This window comes from Canis aureus, chromosome 23, assembly GCF_053574225.1.
Source record: "Canis aureus isolate CA01 chromosome 23, VMU_Caureus_v.1.0, whole genome shotgun sequence".
In the NCBI taxonomy this organism is placed as follows: Eukaryota; Metazoa; Chordata; class Mammalia; order Carnivora; family Canidae; genus Canis; species Canis aureus.
The window spans coordinates 3,572,167-3,591,121 of record NC_135633.1 but is presented as its reverse complement, the minus strand read 5'-3'; the positions used below and the strand labels follow the sequence as shown (position 1 = coordinate 3,591,121).

The window sequence follows — 18,955 nt, the reverse complement described above, 5'->3', positions numbered from 1 at the left end:
ATATCATTGTTACGATTATTATTTAAAATTATATTGGTGGGGATCCCTGGGTGGCGCAGCGGTTTGGCGCCTGCCTTTGGCCCAGGGCGCGATCCTGGAGACCCAGGATCGAATCCCACGTCGGGCTCCCGGTGCATGGAGCCTGCTTCTCCCTCTGCCTGTGTCTCTGCCTCTCTCTCTCTCACTGTGTGCCTATCATAAATAAATAAAATAAAAAAATTTAAAAAAATTTAAAAAAATAAATAAAATAAAATTATATTGGTTAATAATTTACCACCAATTATTTACAAGCTACTCTTCTCAGGAATATTTATTTTTATGTGTTTCTCATGAATAAATAAATAAAAATAAGAGTTGATACTTATGGGGACGCCTGGGTGGCTCAATGGTTGAGCATCTGCCTTCCGCTCAGGTCATGATCCTGGGATCCGGGATCAAGTCCCACTCCGCACAGGGAGTCTGCTTCTCCCCCTGCCTGTGTCTCTGTCTCTGTCCCTCTGCGTCTCTCATGAATAAATAAATAAAACCTTAAAAAAATTGATACTTCTGCTGTAAAAGTTAGTTACACACATTGTTAACCCACGGCAGATTTTATGTGATTCTTATCTATTCTCTTAGAAATGAGCACAAGGAATACAGTTTGATAGATGGGGGCAGACTTTCCTGTTGATATGTACCCAGCAGCACATGTTCATTTTTCACCAAATTATATTCCATAGTTTGTTAAGATTGTGGGTATAGACTTATAGGCTCTAAGGTTGCTTTGGTTCGGTGGTGTCTACCTTCAGAGCTCTCTGCTGAAAATGTGTGTGGTATTTATATCATATGAAACCATGGTAATGAACCATGTAGGATTGGGGTTCACGAGGAGCCATAGAACATTCTGAAAAGACACGGACTTTAGAATCCAGCCCATGGATTCTAAATTTTACCATTCAGCTCGGCCAGTTGTTAGATTTATGAACCTAAGGACGTAAATATCGTAACCTCTCCCACTTTCGTTCCCATCTGGGAGGGGCATTATTGAAAAATATTTTCTGAATTTTTGCAAACACAATTATTCCAGAAAAGAACATAAGACACATACATTTGTGAAAAATAAAGGACAGATAAATGTCTATATAAATAAATAATGCCTCAAAGAACAGTCGCTAGTTTTTATCCCCACCTTGACTGTCACAGTAGGTCCTTTCGGCCTCTTTGTTCTCCGTAGGCCAGAGCTGTCCTGGTAAGTTTTTATGCCTGTTCACCTTGTGTAGTGTGATCTGATATATCTGTTAAGAAACACCAATGTAGGATATGAAATGGTCAACTTTCTGCTTCTGGGCCCTGGTTGAGAAGAGCCTTTTATCCCAGCAGAACATAGGAGTAAAAGAATGAATATTTGGCCTGTGTCATTTCTTGGATGTAGTGTAGAAAACACGAGTTGGTCATTAAGGGAAATTGTCTGGTGTTCTTGTAGGATTTCGGTGTGCTTTTTGTGGACCTTGGGGAGTTCCTCCAATAGGGTGTTTTCTATTTTTGTCGTTACGAGGTCCCAGAAAGCTAAGGGACTCAGTGTTGTGCTCCCAGTTAATTTACAGTTCTTCCTCGCGTCCCTTCCTAGTTCACATTCTATTTACACACTGAGACTGAACATGAAAATAAATAAATACATGGTTTTATAAAACCAAAGATAAAATCCCCATTCCTAGGTTTATTTGAATTTCATCCGTTCAACGATGTCTTATTTCTGTAGGGGCTCTTTTAAAAATTGCCTTTTTAACCCACGGCAGATTTTATGTGATTCTTACCCCCAAATTTAGAAAAATGTAATTTCTTTTCCGGGATTCCCATTGGTCTCAACGGGCAGTACACACTGGTACCTCTGCTTGTCTTTACTTGAATCCATCCATTTGAAGAGCGACTTGGAAACCTCGAGTTAATTTATGAACTGGCTATAAAATTGAGTAGCTAAAAGATTACTGACCTGAGCAATCTGTGTAGAACTTAGATGTATTTATATGCTAAATGTGATCATTACTAGAAGGGTACGTTTTTCTCTGTCTTTAGCCCTCGCCCACACCTGTTATGACCCACGTTCTACTCTGTCTCCAAATTGAAAATAAGATGAGTAACTGGAAGGCAAAAGCTTCATTAATTGGATGTTCTACGTACTGATGCATTTGCATTATCTCTTTCACTTTTCAATCACTCCCTTAGAAATCTAAATTGATTCAGAGAATCAGCATGTGGGCAGGTGGATAGGGAAGCTGGTAGGAACAGGTGTGCCCTTAGCTATGTTCTTTCTGTGTCTTGCCCTCTACTGGTATGGACTTGCTAAAGGTTCTTTACATTTCAGTGCCTGTAAATTTGGGGGTAAATGGATGGTATCCAGGAGTTTCGAACTAACTTATAGATGCAGCTTGATGTGGTGGTTTTAGCTTGGAATATAAACCCCTTTCTGCTTATTTATCTGTGTGACATAAGTCATGTCACTTTTCCACTCTAAGTCTCAGTTCCTTGCAGCTAATAGAAATAACAATACCTGCTTTATAAGACGGTTGGAAAATCAAATGTAGTATGTGTGTTTGAGGGAGAATAGACTATAAAAAGAAGGGTTCCATTTAGTAAATAGTAGTTCAAATGTTCATGTATTAAGCTTCGTTTATTTTGCTACTTAGAAATCTAAATGGTTAGATTTATTCAAAGACAATCCAAATGATTGTTCTCGTAAATTCCTAAATGAACTTAACCACTTGGGCTTTTTTTTTTTTTCTTTTTTCTTTTTTTTTTTTACGGAAGCCTTTAAAAATGGTGAAGTGTCAACTGTAAGAGAAGCTGTTTATTTCTCAGAACTATTTGACAAAATTCTCAAAATATAAACAAAACTAACTCAATGAGTTCTAGTCCCTGGGTGGTGCTTTTCAAGAGTACTTTCCTGAAAGAGCCATCACAAGAATTAGAATTATTCGTTGACCTTTGCTGATGATTTCTTTCTTCTAAAACTCACCCTTTTGAATTCGCAGGTATGAATGTAAGCAAGAGCGAGATAACAAAGGAAACTTCATTGAAACCGTCCAGGAGATCCCTGCCTTGCCTCGCCCAGAGCTATGCTTACTCAAAGAGCTTGAGCCAGTCGACCTCACTCTTTCAGTCAACGGAGAGTGAGTCTCAGGCTCCCACTTCGGTAACTTTACTCTCCGCTGGCAAAGCAGAGCCAGGTGAGCAGCTATTCCTGGTTTTCTTGTTCAACTTGCAAAGAGTAAGTGTTCTCAAACCATTCCTTCATCCATTTTGCTAGTATTTATAGAGCTCGCTAGCAGGAAGGCTGGCATAGAAAGGAGAACAGTACACCAGTCAGACAGAAGGCCATTTGTTGACCAGATGTGTTTTCACTCCTTTCTTGCCTTGAAAGAAGCCAACCTTGGGGGAACCCAGACCTGGTATTTCCTCTTTGCTGGCTCATTATCATTTCTGGTGAGAATCTATAACCGGTAACTGAGTAGAATTGTGTCAGCCATAATAAACTCAGTTTCCTAAAAAGGAAGACCAAAGACTTTAAATAATATTGACAATAAAGCAGTGAAGGTTTGGCTGCACAAAGATATGGTTGGACAAGTGTTAGCAATCTACTGCTATCCCTGAAGCCTTAGGCAACGCAAGAGCTGAAATACAGGGAAGTGCCAGCTAGGTGCCACACTGATGACACTTTGTGGCTGCCCTGGGCGCCTTCCTACACACATGCCCGTCTGAGATACCATTATCTCATTTTCACAAAAGCCAAGAGTCAAAATACAACCAGGCCCCCTGTCGTTCAGAGGATGGAGTGTGTCTCCCATCCCTCTCTGGGTTGCTTTTTTTGTCTTATGAGAATGCATTACTTCATGATTCCCTGGAGTTGTTTCTTCCTCTAGATCACTTGAAAATGTCAAGATTCTCTTTTCAATAATACCATGAAATTACTGCCAATTATGAATAATAGCTTACATCCATGTCCAATAACAAAGTGCCTAATTACTCAAGAGGATGCAGGTATTAAAATATAATAGAGATGTATCTTGCTCTGACTGAGTAAAATTTTAAATAACTAATTTCAACTCATCAACTTCGAAAATATCTTTTTTTGGTCATCATTTGGCCATCAGTCACGATGGTCATTTTTCTAAGTGATTTTAATCTTTTTCTTTCCAAAACTACAAATTTCTTTCTTTTTTTTTTTTTTTTTTTTTCTCCCCAGTTAATGCTGAGGAGGATAAAAAAGACTCTGTGCTCAAATGCTCTTTTGCTGACCTCAGTGATTTCTGCTTGGGTAAGTTGATTTCTAGTATTTCCTTATTCCTTTACAGCCTCTCCAAAGGCAAACTGTCTTCTTCAAACCTAGAATATTTTTTTTAAGATTTTATTTATTTATTCATGAGAGAGAGAGAGAGAGAGGCAGAGACACAGACAGAGGGAGAAGCAGGCTCCCTGCAGGGAGCCCGACGTGGGACTCGATCCCAGGTCTCCAGGATCACGCCCTGGGCTGAAGGCAGTGCTAGACGGCTGAGTCACCTGGGCTGCCCTAGAATAATTTTTTAAGAAAAAAAAACAACAACAACAAAAAAAAAAGAAAAAAGAAAGAAAAAAACCCCACACATTTGGTCTTTAATATTTGATGGGTGAGTATAATATTCTTGGGTTAAAAATGATTAAGGTATTTCATGTACAGTTTGAAATTCAAGTAATATAAGAAGATTTGTAATGAACAACAATCTTATTACCAAAAGTTTTTAACACTTTTTGCTGTTGAGCTTTTGGAAATTTCCTTGAATTCTCTATGAATAAGGACATTAATACCACTGTTTCTAGATTTATTAAATACCAGCAGTACCTGTTGATCCCCTGTGGCGTTAGATGAAGATTCAGCTTATGTGCATAACCCTTCAATTTTTCATAGTTATATTGCCATTTAAAATATTAAACCTCTCTCCCGATTAAATTTGTAGCTTTAAGTAGTATATTTACACCAATATATCATGTTCTATCACATTTTAATACTATCTTTTGACTCTGTACTTAGCAAATGTGGCACTTCTATGAAAATAAGGCTTCTGGCACTTATAGGATCACATCATCTTCTACAGTTCCAAGTTGTTATGACCCCTGTGCCAGTCTTGAATAGTCCCAGAATTGAAGTCATATCGATTCCCCTTTCGAACCCTCCATCAAAATACAGATTACCCAGAATCATGCCACACTAAACTTATTTTCTTGCTTATACCACAAACTTTTGTTAGTTTCATTTTCCTAGATTATCTATTTTTTTCTAGTGAGGAGACAATATCTCATCTTCTAAGTATTCCCATATGTTCCAGATTCTAACTTTTATATCCTTTACCTCATTCTTCTTCCTTAAGAAATTCTTGGTGTTCACTGACTTTTCATTAGATGACTGGGTTAGTTCCAGTTTCTACTGTCCCGGATATTCCTCTTTCTTAGTTTTCAGTCTCATATTTTCCAGAGTATATCCTTAAGCAGCTACCTCTGAAGGCTCAGATGTGATGCAAACGTTGTAAGTTATTGTATGTCCGAGACGACGTCAGTTCACTCTTACATTTCATTGTATTTGCTTGGTTATAAAGTCCTAGGTTAAAAGTAATTTTCCTGGAAACCTGGAAACTGGATTCACTTTTCATCCAGCATCCATTGTTACTGTTAAAAGCCCAATTGTTGTCTGATTCTTGTTCCTTTGTCATTGATTTTTTTTCTTCTCTCTGTGCATTTTTATTATCTTTATTTTTGTTACAGAATCATACAGCTTTATGTTTAAGTGTGTGTGCATGCATGTGTGTACAATTTCTTTCATCTCATGGTTTTGATTTCTGCCTCAGTTCTGGAAGATTTCCTGCACTTTTCTTCCAAATGACTTTTTATTTGTGTATGTGTGTGTGTTGAGGAGAAGGTGAGATCATGTATGTATATTGATGTGACTTTTTCAGAGCATCCTATTGCATTTCATCAACACAACCTCTCTAATCTCTCTAATTACACTTGTGATTGTCTTAAGTTTTCCTTCGCTTTTGAAGTTTTATCCTGTTGTTCCAGGGATCCATTTTTTTGGCCTGCTTCAATTAGTCATTGTCTTTTAGGCTGTAGAATTTCCAACCGTTTCTGGTGATCTTTGGTCATCTGTTTACATTTAAGAATACAACAAGAAGAAGGCTGACTCAGAGTTCTAGGTACATGCACGAGTCTCAGGAAAGGAAAGATTTCACTCTAGAGTGAATGGTTAAGGAGCCATCACTTAGGTGATGCACCCAATGTCGGATTGAAAACCGTATTCCAGAGAGCTGACTCGCACATGCAGAGTGCTCCCGCACTTTGAATTTCTTCAGAGAAAAAGTTTGTGTTTGCATATTGTATTGTCAGACCTTCAGTTTTCTTCAGGTTTTCACCTCTGACTCTCACTCCTGTGCTTATCTACCACCTTTGAGCCCAGGCATCTCTAGGATTTGGCTAAAGAGATTCACCGTCTTCCTGACTGCAAAAAATATAGGCTAAGCTACTGTATCAGTTAACACTCTTACATCAGAATTTTGCCTTCTAGAAAATTATTGTAGGAAGATACTTTTTGAAAGTTATTTATTATCATGATAATGACGTCTTTAGAGCAAGGGATGGCAAATATACTTGAAAACTCATTTAGCCATCTCGAACTTCCTTTATTTACCAACAAGTTGATGACACCCAGCTCTTCAATGAGATATTTTGTTGTATGAGCCAAAGGATGAAACCTGTAGAACACTTACTTTAGAGACTCCGTATTGGATTTTTTGTTTAAAATTCTATTCGAAAAAAAATAGTTTCAGAAATGAAAAATATTTTCCCTGACAGTTTTCTGGATAATAATCATCAAACTTAAGAATGGAAAGAAGTTAAATATTCTTGTAACCGTACTATTGGACCTTTCGTGGCATGTTGCTGAGTGGGGAAAAATAGCTTAAATGTAAATGTAGGCCTCCCCTCATTTTAGTTGAAAATGTATGAGAAAAGAGGTAGAAATATTCCAGTATGCTAGCTAATAGTGCATAACTTCACACGATAAGGTTATTTGTCTATATTTTTTTCTCGAAACAACATATATAAATATTATAAAAAAGAATATGTAAAGAAAAAACTCACATCAGAATTTTTTGTAGATAGGGAAAATTGCTCTTATTTCAGTCAAACTAGTACACAATTCAATGGAGAGTTTTTAAAACTGAAACTCGAAACTGGTTGATAGTCACCTAGTATTTGGAATAACAGTAATATTGAAAGGTTCTATCCTGACCCTCAGTTGGTAGTCAATATAATTTTTATTTTTCCTGTAGCAGAGACAATTTTGCCCAGCCTTCCCTTTTGCTTTTTGCTACTATCACCCAAGATTTGCTTCATTTGAGCAAGATTTGCCTTCAGATCTGTGGCTGGCTGGACTTGTGCATGGGCAATGCCTTTGAACTGGGACTTCTCTTTTTCATAAACTGAATAGAAAGAAAATAAAGCCAGAATTGATCAAAAAGTGGCATTAACCTATTGTAACACTTATTTTAAACCTGAGAGTGAATTTGTTTATAGCCTTCAGAAGGTTCACCCTGAGTTTTCAGTAGTGAACATATTGGTGGCCTGGCAGCATCGCCTACTTCAGTGGTTCTCAACTCTGGCTACACATTCAAGTCACCCGGGAGCTCTTAAAACTCTCTGGGTCCCAGCTCCTGAAAATCAATTTTACTTGGTCTGAGGATTGAAATCAGGATCCATACTTTTAACTATAACCCCAGGCCAACATTGAATGTAGCCAGAATTAAGAATTTCTAGCCTAAAACATGTATCTTGATTTCTCTCTGAGGACATTGTTAAGGTACTTTTTCATAATTTTTTAAACAATGAGCTGTGTTATTTATGATAGCACTCTGAATTACTGAAAATTAGTCATGTTTCTTAAATATTCACTTTTGTGTGTGTGGCATCGAGACAGTGCTGGCGTATTAAGTTTCCTAATTAAAGGAAGACAGCCACCGGCAGGTTCATTTCATATACAACATCGATATCAAAGAGAACGTTTCATCAGAACAAATATACTCAATCAGAGTACAAAGGTCTTTTCCATACTAATTAATTCTGGAAGAGGTTACTATTGTTATTTTCTGATAAGAAGACAAAAATAAGCACAAAAACCTTGTCTGAAATACCATACAAGTGACATAGTTTGCATAGCACCTTTCATTAATAATTCTCCCAAATTAATACTGGTTAATAGCCTCACAATGACTCCGGTCATGCAAGTCTTTCCATTCAGTTCTATGCATCTTATTTTTGAAAGTTAAAAAAATTGTGATAGTGACATCATAAGTGTTGACATTTTCTCTAAATGCTTAATGTAATTGGGCGTCCTCACTCCATGGATGTTTCTCCCCTCATCCTTCCAGTATGTCCCAATCATCCGCCACACTTGACCTGTCTTCTTACCTCTTCAGGCATCGTACCTCATAGTCAACACTTTAGCACCCCCAGCCTCAATCTACCATGCATTCAATTTAGGGAACCATCACAGCTTCCCAAGAGGTTAAAGCATCCACACCTGAGGTATTTGCCTTTACAGTGAAGGTGAGAATGAAGCTCTGGTTGACTGTGGTATCAGCAGGTGTTCCAGGAATCCATCTGGATGTAACACCTGGCTGAAAAGTACTCATTTAGAGGCAGCCACATATCTAAAATGGATATGATTTTTTCTTTGAGAATAGATCAAGCAAAACGGTGTCAAATATACCAAGAGTGCAATTAAATAAAGCATGAGTGTTTTAGCAATACATACTCTCTTTTAAATTCAATGAAGTTGCATTTTCTAATTTTGCTTTTAGAGTGCAGACTGCCAGCTTCTACCGTTGGGTTGGTTAATGCATGAGAGTTAAGTACCAGCAGGCTCTAATACAGTTTTTGAAACCTGACTGATGCATCTAGTTAATGGCTTTTTCTTAAGAGACAGAGAGAAAGAGAGAGAGAGAAAGAGAGAGAGAGAATCACATGAGTGTGAGGGAGGAGTAGAGGGAGGGGGAGAGAATCCTTGCTGAGTGTGGAGCCCATTGTGGGGCTCGATGTCATACCCCTGAGATTATGACCTGAGCCAAAATCAGGTGGATGCTCAACTGACTGGGCCACCCAGGCACCCTCCTTTATTTTGTTTTGTTTTTTTTTGTTTTTTTTGTTTTTTTGTTTTTTTTTACAGTGAACTACTTTGAGTAGTTCAAAGTAGTTTGCCCCATGAGACTATCAGCACTGTTGCAGAGTTGGCTACAGGTAGTCTGTGTTCCATTGAGGATGAGTATAGCTCATTGTTCAAAGTGATAGCTACGGGGGAAGGAACACTCCTGGTTCTGTTGACTCAGAGCTGGACATTTCTAGTAAGATTGCCTAGCAGGATTTGTAGTGTATTATGGTTGAAATGCTGTTTTCCCTGCCAGACATTGGTCAAATTCTCATTCTTGTATCTACTAGCTGTGTGACTGTGGCATATTATTAACCACTCTGAGCCTCGGTAATCCCATTTATTAATTGGAATTAATGATCCAGGCTTTGCAAGACTTTTAAATTAAAAAATTAATTTTTAATTAAATTTAATTAATTTATTTAAATTAAATAAAGAGGCACAACTCCACCACACTCCTAGCACAATATCATAGAGGTTCGACAAATATTTGTTCATTGCTTTATTCACTCACTCATTAAGCTTATCTTGCACCTCAAGTTTTGCTGGGCTCAGAGATATCTTCCCCAACCAACTTTTATCATCAAAATGTGATTTTTTTTGTGGCAGAGTGGAATAACAATAATTTGCTGAACACTTATTACACACTCTCTGCCTGACTTATCTTACTTAATTCTCATAACATTTTTTTTGAGTTAGGTACTATTATTAGCCTCTTTACTTTTTAGCTGAGGAACCTGATTGGCCAAGATAGGATAACTTGCTAAATGCCATACATCTAGCCAAGGAAGAATTGAAATCCTAATCTAGGAGGTCTTAGCCCCTCATCTTCTCCCTCAATCATCCCAGTAGGAACACAGTCCATGGAGGGGAGAGGTGGTTAGTGGTGTCCATAGAACACTAGCTCTGCAATGTTAATAAGTATGGGGCTGCGAGCAGTGAAACACTGCATAGTAAAATATATTTGGGTGATGATTGGTTGCATAAGGCTAATCAGGTTGGGAGGTTTAGAATTTCATTGTTTGGTTTTCTTCCTTCATTATTTTGCCATCTGTGAGCCTTTAATTCTTTTTTTTTTTTTTAAGATTGATTTATTTATTTTAAAGAGATAAAGAGTGAAAGCTGGGGGAGGGGGAAAGGGAGAGAGAGAAATCCTCAACCAGACTGCCCACTGAGGGTGGAGCCCCACACGGGCTCTATCTCACAACCTTAAGATCATGGCCTGAGCCAAAGTCAAGACTCACACACTCAAGCCATGAGCCAGCTAGGCGCACCTAATTCTACTTTTCATAGGACAGCTCACAAAGCCAGAGCACCATTTGATCTTTGGCCTGGAGCCACACAGACAGACAGACAGCCACACACACACACACACACACACAGTTATTCTGGCAAGTGTCAATCCATGTAACAAGGGACTTGAAACTCCGATGTGACGATACCCTTGTCTGTCGGCCTGGAAGCCCTGTGTTATCACTCGCCCTCTCTCTTGCAGGTGTTCTGTAAAGTGACAAGGACAGAGAAATCCATATTAGCAAGTAACTGGAGCTTATGCTGCAATAAACCCAGATAACTTTGAAGTGAAATAATCAGGGCTTGTTAAGGCCAACATAATTTGGCTGCAGACAACTAAAACGTGCATCTACCCAAACTTGTGAAATCAACATTTCATTAATGCTATGAAGTGAGTCCCTTTAGGATCTGATTTATGTTGGCACAGCCAGATATTTGTCTTCTGTGAGCTTAAACGTTCAGGTGGTGGAGGGTTCATTTTATTCCTTAAAACAGTTATGGTCAAATGAGTACGTGGTACTTTTGCTTTCATCCTGTAATATTAGATAATCTCCAATAGTTTTTGATATTTCTTTCAAATAACGTTTCGCATTAAGATGGCGGAAAAAATAACTTCTTATTGATGTTGCCAACCTACTTCAAGATTACAGAAATAGAGGAATTACACTGAAAGAATGGATTGTTTTCCAGTTGTGACAGCCTTACAGTCGCTGCAAATCTTTTTATTTGTTAGCTAAGCCCATTAAATAAGTCCTCTTGCCTCAATTTTTTTTTTCAAATTGTGTTCAGCATCTGACACTGCTCAGCACTTGCTGCTGCAAGTGCTATATCCACTGCCACCCGTTGTCCAGTGTGCCATGTCCCTGGGGAGATGTGCATAATAACTTCCTAATCGTCTCTGCTCCCATCCTCGCCTCCTTATGGTCTATTTTGCATACAGCAGTTACCAGAAGCTTTCATAAAAGGAAAATTAAATATCATCATTTCTCTACTCACATCCCTCCTGGTTTCCCACTACCTGTCAGATGTAGACTCCTAACTGTAGCCTTCAGAGGCCTTAAGAGATGTGGCCCTGCTCTAGCTCTAGAGCATTCGCTAATGCTTCCGTTGACTCACAGTGCTAGAGCCATCCCAGCCCTCTTTTGTTCTTTGTTCATTATAAGTTTTGCTCTTATCCCAAGTCCCTACGCTGAGAGAAATATGAGCTTCACTTTGTGTCTCCTGATCTTGAATTAAGAGATATTACTGGAAATTACAAGATTTATTTTTTTTCCTTCTTTCCATTTCCAGAGGACAGAGACTTGCTTTGTCTTGTTGGTGCCGACAGCCCAGAATCAAGAACAGTACCTGACACATAGTAGGTTGTCAAGGAGTAGTTTTAGGATCCCTGAAAGGAGAGATGAACGGATGAAAGCCAAGGAGGATATTGACACACATATCTTTGGAGAATCTGCTCTCCGTTACTACTTTGCTTTCTGTGATGTCATTCATCGCTGTGGTTTTCTCACTCATTAGGAATCAGTACCGTGTTATTGTTCTCACTGAAGACCTAATCTAATGGCATTCCTCGTGTTCATGTAAGATGTATTAGCAAACCTTTTGCAGAGCATTTAAAGACCTAATAGCTATGGCTCTTTTTAGTAGTAAGAGAATGCCTTTCTAACATTATTCCCAATGGGAAGTCCTCTGGAGTGCCCATTTAGATGCTTCCTACTTTCTATTATCCGATTATTATTTCTATTATAGCACTTTGGCTGGTTCACTAGAATGATAATAACTGCCCTCTATGTCTGTCTCATTCGTGTTACCTGTACACACTGTCTACTCGATGGATGGATCATTGATGATTGGGTGAATGTGTGGAACAATGCATGTGGATAGAGTAAGCACTGGCACACTGACACAGTGGAAAGCATTTATCTTCAAAATTTGCTTGGGTGTGGGGTTGACTGAATACAGCTTTGGCGGTGCCCTCACTGTGACTGGCTAGTGTCGGGGCTTGAGAGCAATGCTCGTGTTGGGAGAAGTGGGCAGCAAAGGAACTGCAAGGAATTAGTAAGTTCGGATCTTCATTATCACCATGCTGTAACCACTGAGTAAACCATATGTGGGCTGTTAGGTTTACTCTTCATAGGAAACTTCAGTGGAATAATAATTTTTAAGATCATGGACCTTACTAGCAGTCATATCAGGTACTAACTCTATCACTCAGGAGAAAAGTACACCATCCGTGCCTCAGGTTCCTGATTTACAAAATGGAGATATCAATACTATGGTTTGATTTTTTTCTTATACTGTGAGTAAGGATTGTTTGAATTAAGAGTTTTCGTGAGATGCAAATAAGACAATGTATTGGAAGTATTACTATTCATATTAATTAACACAAATTAATATTGCATATAATAATTGATTGCATTAATACGCAATTATATTAATTATGCATAATTAATATTATGCAATGATGATGCATATTAAATTAATAATATGCAATATTAATTTAGGTTTGCTAAAATCATCATTAGTTCTCTTTTCACTGTATCAGGCTCCCTGCTTCAACATATTAAAAGATCTTTATTTCAGCTTGGAGAATCTTGTTTTTTTTTTTAATATAATAGCTTTATTGAGATATAATTCACATACCGTACAATTCACCCACTCAATGGTTTTTAGTATATATAAATTTATATATAAATTACAAAAAATAAAAATAACTTTAAGCTATTACTATCTTTATTTTAATCTTCAGCCCCAATTGCTCTGGCAATCCTGGAACACACTATCATTAGCAATGTATGGAAAGGTTGCACCGTAGTGGCCAACTAATAAGATCACTCACACATACTTAAAATTGCCTAACAGTTACCTCATTCATTTCCAGATGGTCCAGCAGTTATATTACTATATAGCAAAGTAATGAAATGGCATTAAAATAAAGAAGAATCGAGATGGAATAATTTGTCTATTAAAATTACAGTGTGAGAGATGGCTCTAAGGTTTATGCTGCAATCATAGGAGCCTGCTGTCTTGATTGGTCCCTTTGAGTTTTGAGCTGATGTTGGTTTGCGCACAAACTTTGCAAGAGTTCATGGATTCCCACTTGACTCAACAAAAATTGTCATCATAAATTATATTACTGATGATTGCAAAAAGGATTTGTAAATTAAATTTTAAATTTCCATTGGCATATTCATGTTAATTATGTTGTTTCCTGCCCACCTAGACTTTAAAGTGGAAAATATGACTTTTTTGCAGTCCCAAATTACATAATTGGTTTTATAGATGCCTAATTACTAGAGTTGTGAACTTAAAGAAAGAGAATGTGCATTTCTTTAATACCTTATATGTACAAATCACATAGATTATTTCATATGATCCTAATCCTTGAAGCAAGATTTTATTATTCCAGATTTTCAGATTTAAAAAACCATAACTGACCCAATGCCCTCAAGCTGATAAATGACATAACTAGGATTAATTTGGGTTTGCTGAAATCATTAGTTCTTTTTTCACTACGTTGGGGTCCTGGGTTCAACATATTAAATGATTTTTTTTTAAGGTTTGGGAATCATGTTTTTTTATATATATAGCTGTAGCAGCTTTATTGAGATATAATTCACATACCATACAATTCACCCATTTTAAGTGTGCGACTGAAATGGTTTTTCGTATATCCATCACCGTAATTTTAGGATATTTTCATCACCTCAAAAGAAGACCTCATACCTATGAGCAGTCACCTATTCTTCTTACCTCAATCCCCCAAGCTTCAGGTAGCCACTCATTTACTTTCTGCCTCTATAAATTATTCTGGACAGTTCATGCTAGTCACAAAAGACAGTATTTGGTCTTTCGTGACCAGCATTTTTCACTTAGCTTAATGTTTCCAGGGTTCATCCATGTTTTAACATTGATTGGTACTTCATTCCTTTTTATTGCTGAATAATATTCCACTATATGGATAAGTCATGTGTTATTTATCCATTCATCAGTTGATGGACACTTGGATAGTTTTTGGCTATTACAAATAATGCTGCTATGAGCATTGGTGTATAAGATTTTGTGAATTGATATTTTCATTTCTCGTGAATACATACCTGGGAGTAGCGTGGAGAATCATATGGAAGCTATGTTAAAACTTTGGAGGAACTGCCAGATTGGTTTCTCCAGCACCCGCAGCATGTTTCATCCCCATCCACAGTTTCTGAGGGCTTGACAGCTCCACATTCTCACCAACAGTTGTTATTGTCCATCTTTTCTATTATAGCCGTCCAACAGGGTGTGACGTGGTCTCATTGTGGGCTTGGGTTCGGTTTACACGTCCGTGATAAATAACGATGTTGAGCATCTTTTCATCCGTTTGTTGGCCACTGTATATCTTTATTGGAGAAATGTCTATTCAGATCCTTAGCCCTTTTTTTTTTTAATTTTTTTAAAATTTTTTTTATTTATTTATGATCGGCACACAGTGAGAGAGAGAGAGGCAGAGACACAGGCAGAGGGAGAAGCAGGCTCCATGCACCGGGAGCCCGACGTGGGATTCGATCCCGGGTCTCCAGGATCGCGCCCTGGGCCAAAGGCAGGCGCCAAACCACTGCGCCACCCAGGGATCCCCCCTTAGCCCTTTTTTAAACTGGGTTGTCTTTTTATTATTGAGTTGTGTTATATGTACATAGAGATACATATAGATACTTTCTAAATACATATACAGATATGTATATCTATATACATGTATAGATATGTACATATAGATACTTTCTGTTTCTTATATGGATAAAAGCACAAATATATGCATGTAAAACATGTTCATTTGTATGATATACATGTACACATATGCACATACCCTGCTATAACTTAATGTCCAGTGCTGATATATACATACACATATCGCATGCACGTTTTGTGTGAGTGTGTGCGTGTTACTCTATGTCAGGTGCTAATAAAAGTAATAAAACCTTCTGAGGAGACAGAGAAGTATGGGAGGTTCTATTTTAGAAATGGTGGTTGAGGAAGACTCTCTGATACAGAACCCTGGCTGCAACGGGGATTGAGCATTCCTGGCAGAGAAAGGAGCAAGTGCAAGGGCTCTGCAGTGAGAACATACTTCACACCAAGGAACCTAGTGCAGCTGGACTGGAGGGAGTGAGGGTGAGGTTAGAGGACAGAGATGAGAAGTGGTACTAAGGGGCCTGAGGATGCTTGCCCAGTGTGCCATAATGTAAATATGACTTTTACTTGGAGCTACAAAGTATTGGAAGGTTCTGAGTAGAAGTTTAATGTAATTTAACGTAAATTTTAAAAGGACCACTCGGTCTGTGGTAGGAGTAAAAAACAGAAACAGGAAGATTGATTAGGAGACTCTTGCAGGTTTCTACCGAGAGATAGTGGTGGCTTGGATTAAGAAACTATGACTTTAATAAATGATCAGTTTCTAGATGTAATTTGAAGATAGGTCAGACAGGAGTTTAAATCCTTGGAAGCATTCAACAGATCTTTACTGGATAGCAAAGACAGGTCAGACCCTATTCTAGATGGTAGGGACAAAACAGCGAACAAAAAAGACAACAAAAACGAATAAAGCAAAAAAACTGACCCACAGACACCTTGGTGAGGGAAATAGATAATAAATGAGGATAAATAAATAAAAATAACATATTGCATGTTAGAAACTGATCTGCTAGAAAGTAAAAGCAAAGCAGAAAAAGTATTTTGTGATCAGTCAACAAAATTTATTTAAGGATCAGACATCAGGTCAAAGAAAGTGAGGAGTCAGGATATTGGCCTCTACTGTAAACTGGAAGAATGGAGTCGCTATTTATTAAAGTGCTCATTGTTTCTATCCATGGGCTTGGGGGAACATTCTTGTGAACGTAACTTTTTTTTTTTTTCTTTTAGATGACTTTAGGATCCCTCTCTAGGTGTGCTCTTAAAACATATTAACACACTGTGTTCCAAAAAATGTACTGATTTATATTGGTACAGAAAACAAATGACTATTATCATTTCTCTAACGTCTTGTCGGCAATGGATATTCTTATTAGAAATGAAAGATGCCAAAGAAAATTCATGTGCTAGCATAAAATAGTACCTTTTTAATTTTAAATTCTTGGCCATGGAAGATATTAAGCCACATAAAAATAAGTAAGTTTTCATAAAATTTACCTTACCTTTTATTTCTTGTCTGTTGACAATTTTTATCTTTACCTGTTGGGATGCTAATATTTACCTCCATCATCATCAGCTGAAGGAAGATAGAAAGCTATGTTGATAGAGATTCCATCCTTTTTCATTCAACAAATATATTGCAATTTTTACGTGACCCAGTTGTTTTTGTTTTAATTTTTGAATATTGGGCAGCCTGGGTGGCTCAGCGGTTTAGCGCCGCCTTCAGCCCAGGGCGTGATCCTGGAGACCCGGGATGAAGTCCCACATTGGGCTCCCTGCATGGAGCCTGCTTCTCCCTCTGCCTGTGTCTCTGCCTCTCTCTCTCTCTCTCTGTTTCTGTCTCTCATGAATAAATAAATAAAATATTAAGAATATTTTTTGAATATTATATTGCTTCAAAGTTTCCTAAATCATCATCCCTCCAATACTACAAGAGGCAGTATTAAATAGTAGCTAAGAATGTAAGGGTTAGGGCCAGATTTCCTGGGCTCTCGTCCTGCCTCATACCAAATGTGACACCCTAGGTACTTGCCTACATTTCCTTGCTGGTAAGGAAGGCTAGTAACAGTACTTTTAAATGATTTAATCAAAATATATGTGAAAATAATATGACACCCTTCCCAGTGCTCAGACCAAAAACATTGGAATTATTGTTGACTTTTCTCTTTTAAATGTCACATCCAATAGAATTCTGTTAGTTTTCCCTTAAAAAATACATCCTCAGGTTGACCATTCCTGAGTCTCGATACCACCCTGACCCAAAGCATAGCCTCTCTACCTCATTATTTCAATTACTCCTCCTCCCTGATTTCTTTGCCTCTGGCCTTGGCAACTTCAGCCTATTCTCATGTCAGCACCCAGACTGATTTTGTTAAAATCCGCTCAAATTCACTCTGCTCAAATTCACACAATAGCACTCTTTAACTCAGGATGAAAACCAAAATCATTCTAGTGGCCCAAGTCCTCCATGATATGCTCCTACTTCCTCTATTGCTACTTTAACATGATACCCTGCCACCTTCACTCTTGTTCATTCCTCACCAGTCACACTCATCTATTTGTCTGTCATCAGACAAGAAAGGCATGTTCCCACCTCAGGGCCTTTGCACTTGCTTTACCCTTTGCCTGTGATGATCTTCCCACCATTTTGGCATCTTTGCTCCAGGTTACTCAAGGGAGGCCATCCTTAACTACCTTATTTAGAATTGCAAATTGCAGCCCTCTCTGTTAATCTCCCTGCCCTCCTTTCTTTTTTTTTTTTTTTTTTTAATTAACCACATCATCATTTAATATATAAAAGTTACATTTGTTCTTTTCTTAACTTTGTCACCATCAACTTTATGAGGGTGAGGATTTTTGTTCATTGTGCTTCCTCCTACCTTCAAAGTAGAATAGTCTCTGGAACACTGTAGAACTAGCTCAATATATTATTTAATGAATGAAGGATACCTGATACGTATAACAATTAAATAATTGTTAGCTATCCCCCTGAAAAAGAAAGCAAAACAAAACATTAGTTACAGGAATAGTGTGTATAAAGTTAGTGTGAGAAAAAAATACCTATTTAACAACAACAGAAAAAAATACAAACTACATTAAGACATTTTTATATTCAGGAAAAGCATCTAATTGACTTCTTGTTTCTAACCCAGGAACACTGTAGGAACATTTTAAGAGACAAGACAGGAGAGATAAATTTACATTACATTAACAGGAATTTGCAATCTCGCTAATAGTAAAAGGAAAAAAGAAAGCTGTTATTACATACAGAAGAATCCTTCTGTATAATTTGAAGAAAAACAATAAGAAAGGTAAACATAGGGGTACCTGGGTGGCTCAGCCATTGAGCGTCTGCCTTTGACTCAGGGCGTGACCCGGGGGTCCCGGGATCGAGTCCCACATCGGGCTCCTCCGCAGGGAACCTACTTCTCCCTCTGCCTGTGTTTCTGCCTCTCTCTCTGTGTCTCTCATGAATAAATAAATAAAATCTTTAAAAAGAATATTAAGTGCTCAGAGCATTTTAATGTAGTTGACAATTAATAATATAAGTTAAATGATTGAAATCTTTAAAGAATTGTACATAGTTGTTGATGTCAAAATTTATGATAGGTGTCAGCAGATGGAATAAAATAACTCTCCAAAGCATTTTCACTTATTTGAAAAGGCTAAATATATACGATGCTGTCTGTTTTTGAATTTGAAGACATACTTCCATCATATGGAATACAGGTTTTGTGAAATACATCAGCGGTTCGTGGTTGTACCCACAGCCACCATAGAGGTTTCTTGTGTTGA

The 18,955-nt window shown here is 37.8% G+C and overlaps 1 protein-coding gene across 6 annotated transcripts in view; it reads left to right on the top strand.

Annotated features, from left to right (window-relative positions):
• ANO3 (anoctamin 3) overlaps positions 1-18,955 on the top strand; it is a 373,740-nt gene that overhangs the window by 200,855 nt on the left and 153,930 nt on the right. For all 6 annotated transcript variants that reach the window (XM_077866168.1, XM_077866167.1, XM_077866169.1 and 3 more), the window contains 2 exons: positions 3,009-3,203; positions 4,220-4,291. In XM_077866168.1, the coding sequence (XP_077722294.1) occupies positions 3,009-3,203; positions 4,220-4,291 (267 nt within the window). The remainder of the gene's footprint in view (positions 1-3,008; positions 3,204-4,219; positions 4,292-18,955) is intronic.